This window comes from Cryptotermes secundus, unplaced genomic scaffold (assembly GCF_002891405.2).
Source record: "Cryptotermes secundus unplaced genomic scaffold, Csec_1.0 scaffold352, whole genome shotgun sequence".
Taxonomy (NCBI): domain Eukaryota; kingdom Metazoa; phylum Arthropoda; class Insecta; order Blattodea; family Kalotermitidae; genus Cryptotermes; species Cryptotermes secundus.
In genome coordinates, this window is record NW_019719362.1 from 3,524 (window position 1) to 11,516 (window position 7,993).

General features: G+C 38.6%; 1 protein-coding gene across 6 annotated transcripts in view; it reads right to left on the reverse strand.

Moving 5' to 3' along the window:
• Window positions 1–7: 7 nt before the first annotated feature.
• LOC111864688 (sugar transporter ERD6-like 7) overlaps window positions 8–7,993 on the reverse strand; it is a 28,669-nt gene continuing 20,683 nt past the window's right edge. For 2 of the 6 annotated variants that reach the window (XM_023852123.2, XM_023852132.2), the window contains exons 4-5: window positions 5,335–5,470; window positions 8–767 (exon numbers count right to left, since the gene is read on the reverse strand). In XM_023852123.2, coding sequence (XP_023707891.1) covers window positions 451–767; window positions 5,335–5,470 — 453 coding nt within the window. In that variant the 3' untranslated portion in view covers window positions 8–450. Of the gene's footprint in view, window positions 768–5,334; window positions 5,471–6,150; window positions 6,350–6,701; window positions 6,752–7,993 lie in introns of those variants that run through there. The other 4 variants (XM_023852150.2, XM_023852168.2, XM_023852158.2 and 1 more) reach the window with 4 other exon arrangements.

Genomic DNA, 7,993 nt, shown 5'->3' on the forward strand with positions numbered 1-7,993 from the left:
ACCACAATATGAAGAACAGCAGCAGTTTCACCAGAACGCATGTAATCCAACCTCATGATGACCAACAATATCAAAACATGTAACCAAGCTTTCTTTTGGAAAGGAGGTTATTTTACTCTGCTGTCTGTAGCCAGAATACACAGCATCGAACAGTAAGATAACAGATAAATGATAAATTAGCAATGATATGGAAGAAAAATGTCACAGCCAAACTGAGTTACCATCTTGTTATTTGCCTGGAGGGACTAAGGAAAACCAGATATAACCTCACTCAAGATAGCCAGGGTCCTGGCTGAGATTCAAACCATCCTCTTCCATGGCCAAGTTATTGTACATAATTTATGATAATCATACAGGCTCTGCTGATAACGCATATATGTGTCTTCTATGTTCAGCCTTAATGATAAGCTGAATGTCCTCAGTTACTGTTTTCATTATTCCCTTTGCTAGTCAGAAATCGTAGCACTTGCTACTCACCTGAGGGTGCCTGTTCAGCCACCTGACTGCTGCCTCAATAGATCCTCCCTCCTCCTCTCTGTAAGTGGCCAGCCAATGTGGGCTCTCAGGTAGGAACCACAGGGCCAGGAAACTCATGGCAGCCAGGACTCCAAACCAGATAGCCATCCCCCTCCAAAAGAACCACTGTGCCAGGACGCATGTGAGTAGAATACCAAATGACACAAATACACTGTTGAGGCACAGAAGCATGGGACGAATTTTGGGATTCGATACTTCAGAAACATAGACCAGAGCCACAGTGGATAAACCTGTAGATATATTATAATTGTGAGATCTGTAGTTCCCATAATAATAACTATGAAGATTAGTGTCTTTTCTAAGATATGACACCATATTCTGGTAGACAGTTACCAGCCGTTTGAAGAAAACTGTTGCCACCATCATTACAGCAGAATAATAAGCCAAGAGTGTACAAAAACACTGTGGATACAAAGAATGGGAGGAAGGGACTGGGGCTATGAGCAAAACTATTCATCCCTTCACTCTCCCCTTGAGAAGAGGAATTCGAGGGTCACTGTTTTCTCATTATATTCCCCTAAATTCTCTCCACTTCCTGCTGGTTCACTCAGAGGCATCATTTCTTCCACTCACTATGACCATAGAGAACAATCTTTAAATGATCAATATTCTTTACTCTGTTCTCCCTAATTCTATCACTTCTGCAGAGCATCAGTCCAACTCCTCACCCTGTCATCTAGCCTGAAGATGAAGGCAGCAGGTTTCTCCAAAACATGTACCATACTACTGTTAGTTCCTCGGAACTCTAGCCGTGGTCGAAGGGTCATACCATCTCTCGTGGAGCTCGGGGAGCAGTCTTATCAGCTTATGTCAGTGTGGGTATTACCACTTTGTAATGTAGCATCTTGGAGTGTGGTCAGGTGTATAGTACGTTGTGTATCTACTCCTGGTCTCTGTAGGCAATGTTTTCTGCTCAGGGAGTAGCTCTGAACATCACCACAGCAAGGATATAGCTTCGCGTGCTCCACAACAGCGTTTACCTTTCCACACGGCTGAAGTTACGAGGCACTAACTGTACATGGCATCACCCCACACAAGAAAGTATTCTTCAGAATATTCTTGCTTTCACCCTTTGCTGCACCATTTAAATTCACTGCATCCCAACACTCACAGATGCTACTTGAAAATCACCACATCCCCTTCACAAATGCATTAAGACTTGTTATAACTGAACACAACTCTGATTAGAAAGACAAGAGACTGGAAACTCTAAGCTCTGAAAATGTTATTATTTCCCATTACATGTTTTCGTTTATGAGAATGAACCAACTAACTAAATGAAACAGTGACATAAGCTCTGGTTGATAGCTGATGGCTTCCCAATATGGTGATCCAGGTTTGATCCCACGTCAGGACATAAATGGGTTCTGTTGAGCACAGAGTGGCACTGCAGCATGTTTTCTACAATTACTTTCATTTCCCCTGCCAATTCACATTCCACTAACTGCTCCACACTCAACTACGATCTGGGGCTAGTACAAAAGTTCCACGGTGGACAGCATACCAAGTGGACTCAGTCTCAGTCCACTCCACAAATTAAAGAAAAAACAACTAACTAACTAACTTATTCTGTAACCAACAAAATATAAGACTCTGGATATAACAATGTGCTGCCTGTTCAGAGCTATTGCACACCTCTGGGGCAGCATGAAGCAATAGTGGAATGATGATTACAAGAGGAAAATCAAAGAAACTCAGAAAAAAAAAAACCAACTCCAGTGCCACCTCAATCATCATGAATCTCATACAAAATGACTTGGAAATGAACACATGGCTCTGTGGTGGAAAGCTATCAACCTGCTGAGGTACGGCCTGTTTATATGAAAACATTATACACAGCTAAGTTAGCAAAGGTGACTGCATATGCATAGGGCACACCAAATGAATACACTGCTTCATATATATGAGACAAACTCCGTCTTAAGTACAACAATTTTATTGTAGTTCTTTCTTCTTTCCTTCCTCCACACTACATGTTTCGGTCCTAAATGGCCATCATCAGATGTGTATTCTTACATAGCTGCTTCACTGCCCGTAGTTTAAAATTTAAAATCACCAGTCTTTCCAATTGTATGTATGTATAAAATCTTTGTTAACCTACACGCGTCAATTTGATTTCTAAAATTGGCACTTTTTTAAAACTTCAATTCAAATTAAAATGTCTATAAATTTTCTGTTCTTTTTCATTTTCCAAATTTTTAAAAATTAATATTTTCTCGGGGTACACACCCTATGTCTATAGTGCTGCAGCGGCTACTTCTTGTTTTATCGCTGTTCAGTTATTGTTCTGTGTAGGCTCTCTCTGTGTGTCACTGCTTAGCTTTAATAAGCACTATAGACATATGGCGTGTACCCCGAGAAAATTTTAATTTTTAAAAATTTGGAAAAAGAAAAAGAACAGAAAATTTATAGACATTTTAATTTGAATTGAAGTTTTAAAAAAGTGCCATTTTTAGAAATCAAATTGACGCGTGTAGGTTAACAAAGATTTTATACATACATACAATTGGAAAGACTGGTGATTTTAAATTTTAAACTACGGGCAGTGTAGCAGCTATGTAAGAATACACACCTGATGATGGCCAATTANTAAGGTAAACTACATTTACATTTCTCTCTTTCAAGGGTACTGATTTTGACATTTTATTCATTTCATGTACTGTCCTGACATTTTTATGGCAGGACTAAAGGAAACCACCATTTAACATCTATGATGCAGGACTGCTGAGCAATCTTGCATATAGAAATTATTTTAAACTTTAATAAGGTAAACTACATTTACATTTCTCTCTTTCAAGGGTACTGATTTTGACATTTTATTCATTTCATGTACTGTCCTGACATTTTTATGGCAGGACTAAAGGAAACCACCATTTAACATCTATGATGCAGGACTGCTGAGCAATCTTGCATATAGAAATTATTTTAAACTTTAATAAGGTAAACTACATTTACATTTCTCTCTTTCAAGGGTACTGATTTTGACATTTTATTCATTTCATGTACTGTCCTGACATTTTTATGGCAGGACTAAAGGAAACCACCATTTAACATCTATGATGCAGGACTGCTGAGCAATCTTGCATATAGAAATTATTTTAAACTTTAATAAGGTAAACTACATTTACATTTCTCTCTTTCAAGGGTACTGATTTTGACATTTTATTCATTTCATGTACTGTCCTGACATTTTTATGGCAGGACTAAAGGAAACCACCATTTAACATCTATGATGCAGGACTGCTGAGCAATCTTGCATATAGAAATTATTTTAAACTTTAATAAGGTAAACTACATTTACATTTCTCTCTTTCAAGGGTACTGATTTTGACATTTTATTCATTTCATGTACTGTCCTGACATTTTTATGGCAGGACTAAAGGAAACCACCATTTAACATCTATGATGCAGGACTGCTGAGCAATCTTGCATATAGAAATTATTTTAAACTTTAATAAGGTAAACTACATTTACATTTCTCTCTTTCAAGGGTACTGATTTTGACATTTTATTCATTTCATGTACTGTCCTGACATTTTTATGGCAGGACTAAAGGAAACCACCATTTAACATCTATGATGCAGGACTGCTGAGCAATCTTGCATATAGAAATTATTTTAAACTTTAATAAGGTAAACTACATTTACATTTCTCTCTTTCAAGGGTACTGATTTTGACATTTTATTCATTTCATGTACTGTCCTGACATTTTTATGGCAGGACTAAAGGAAACCACCATTTAACATCTATGATGCAGGACTGCTGAGCAATCTTATATATAGAAATTATTTTAAACTTTAATAAGGTAACTAACATGCCAATGGATCCATATATGTATATATATACACAGGATGTCCCAGGAGTCATGTGCCAGACGGTGTGTTCCTTATGTTAAAGTACGCCAATATAACCCAAAACAGCTATGTCCAAAGTTGAATGGTTACGGAGATAATGGCCCGAGAAAAGTGTGGTCTTCTGGTGGGTCCACACACTGTACCTGTCAGCTGACAAGTCTTTTCAATGTTTGTCCTTGAGTGTGGTGATAACAGCTCACACTAGCCGCATACACTCGCATACCAGAATGCACAGTCAGCCATGTTACATCAGTGCTTGCCATTCATGTGTCATGTACAGTGCTTGGAACCCTAACAACAACTATGACATGGCGTACAAGTTTTTTTGTACTTCAAGTTAATGGCTTCATGTGACTCACAAGTTAGTTTGATGTTACGTACATTATTAACATTACAGAAACCACATATTCCTGCCAGTTTTAATATGTATTTGGCAATCAACAAGTGTGTAACACCTGTCAAAGTTTCACACTTCTATGGCCATTATCTCAAAGATGTATGGGGGAGTGGATGTATACATCCACATTTTCTTGACCTCAGCACTAGATGGAGTGAGTGGTCGGTTTCATGCCCCGGCCGCTTTATCCCTGGGAAAGGTCCCCTGGTACCCATTACATAGGAGGTTGGATGGGTCCCAGTGCCGGTCTGGATGATATGGAGAAGTAAAAATTCTTGAACATACCGGGACTCAAACTCCGACCTCTCGGTAGTCCAGCCCGTAGCCAGTTGCTATACAGACTATGCTATCCCAGATCCTACTATTAATTGGTAGACTTACAATTATTGTAAAGCATATCTGTATTTTCAAATGTACAATGTGAGTCAGTATTCTTATAAAACCACCAACAGGGAACAGTCATCAAACAAAAACCAGTCAGCCCCGATACATTTAGTTCATCATAAGCTTTCTAGTAATATCAAGTTGCTTGGAAAATTTACATACCAATCCATGAGCTCTGATCTTTTGTGGCCGTAGGAATACTGTCAGGATCGGCAAGTTGTGGCAACAATACAGCTGAGTATGCCATGCTCACGCCAGCCTGTACAACAATACTGTGTGCCACACAGCTTGCCAGTACCTACACAAACATATGTGAAAGGATAATATTAAAGTAGATCTTGTGGAAATAGCTTTCCAGGATATGAACTAGATTGATGTGTCATGTGATGGTCTTCTGGGTAATGAAACAATGAAGTCTGGAAGTGGTTAATGACGTTTCTGACAAACTTATTCTCTCCATCTTCAGGGTAGAAGAGATCTAAGTTGGGAAAGTAGCAGTATGTATAGGAAAGATTGCCAAAATGGCTCATGAAAGGCAGAAGTGGCCAATCACACCCAGGATGCAGAAAAGGGGATGAGACCCAGATTTGGCTCAGGTTAGGTCCACAAATGCTATTCTGTTGTAGCAGTTATGAATATTTACGCTATCACTATGCCTAACACAAATATCATTAAGAAGCCTAATCAGTTCTCAATTCATCCGGCACTGAGGTTTACAAAATTAATTTCCGTTTGCAGTGACTGATTATGTCTTACTCCCTCAAACAGCACAAAGTCTCTAGTGAGCTCATTTAGATCAGTTCATTAATGATACATCCATTCACACAAAATCCAGCTGCTTTTACAACCAATTTTACATCTTGCACTGCCATTTCATTACAAACTTGGAATAATTCCACATTCAAACAATGGTAATGCCAATTCTTTTCACAAGCAGCCAATGGAACAGGCCATTAAGGAACCATCGGCTGTACCTACTTCACATAATACATGCTGCCATCCACTGTCACCTCTCCTCCCAGCATGGCAGCAACTCATCTTCACTTTCAGAATGGTCAGAAGCAGGCATTATAGCCACCATTATTAACAAATGTACAATAAAACATGTTCACCTCAGAGAATCATATAACACAGACAACCACCACTTCAATGCCACACCTGCACCCCAATTTAGGTGCTGTAAACACAAATTACAAGTAGGCTCTAAACGGTTCTGATGATGGTGTATAACACTCAGAATTACCAAGTTTCTGGACTCTGTCCATTGTCCAGTATTCACACAACGTTTTGCAAACTGGATCTGTTTCCATCCTCAGGTGAGGGAGGGAAGACAGCTACTCAGTTGGGTCCCTTAGAAAGATCTAACCTCAAACACTGGATTGAGGTTAGCTCAACTTAAGTGCCTTTCCCTCTTCACCTGGGGACGGAAATAGATCCAGTTTACAAAACATTCTGTTCTCTAGTTTCTATCATACAGGACGATGGACAGATCCAAAAACCCAGTAATTCTGACTCAAATTACAAAGTACCCTTGTACCGGTGCGCACGTAAACAAAGCCGGCTGCTTGTTAAAATGGCCACCGACATGAAGTTGCAAAACATTACCTGGGGTGTATTTGTTCTATTAGGTGCGACTATTGAGAGAGCATTTCATTCATAAAAGAAAAACCCCTCAAAATGAAAGACAAACTGAAATGCATATAGTGTGCCTTGCATGGGAACTTGTTAATTGGACAAACATCCTCCAGATTTCACTAACAACAATTTGTTTACATTCTGAACACATACGATACAACCTCATGAAAGCATACAGGCAGATTGAATGTACTCACATGATCTGTCTGGAAACAACATTCAAAGAATTAACACTGCCATCGCAGATGAATGCAACTTCGTATTTTGATTACTTTGTAAACGGCACCACTGGAACTGCGATTGGTTCGTTTAAATTCTCTTGATGGTAAGAATATGAACTGAGGAGCAGTAACTGAATTTTAATTTTGGAAAGAACTCATTTCTCCCAACATTTGTACCTACCCATACCAAACAAACGTCTCTCTTAGTTAAAAGTGTTTAAATCCGAGCAAGTCGTTTTCAGAAAATTTCCTACAGTGGATCCAGCTCTTATAATAACCTGTATTTAAAATTCGGTTTTAATCTTTCCTTCAGTTCCTTGGCAAATCCTCTTTCAAGACTATCTCCCATTACTATACGTTTTTGTTTTTTCTCGCGTATTTTCTCGTTTGTGTAACTCATATTATTTGTCCTCAACTTCGTTGTCTTGTTTACGTCATCATCCTAACGGTAACAATTTGCCACCAATTCTCTTCACTTACGCAAGATTCTTGATCCAAATACCTACAAAGAAGACCAAGAATTTTAGCCATCTTAACACATGTCGCGGGGAGGGATCGCCGGTTCGTATAATCAAAGCTCCCCCCACCACAAAGTAATTGAAAGATGAAACTATACAATAAATGAAATATATATTTTTTGTTCTTCTTTTTTCTATCCTGAATACGACAGAATGACCAATAAAAACGCTGACCACTCCAAAAAATCTAGTTGTCACTTAACCTTGCAGAGAACATAGCTTATTAACTAAAAAATTTAGTGATTGTTTTTATTCATATTTTCTACGGATTTCCTTTTTGGCAGCTGAAGTCGTGCCTTAAAGTTGTTAATTACACAGTTCAGTGATTATTTTTATTCGTAATTTATATGGATTATATATATCTGATAGTGGCCAAATGACATAGAAAAGACTGTAACGACACAGTAACACTCGTTGCAAGCGATGACGTAACAGCAGAGCAGCTGT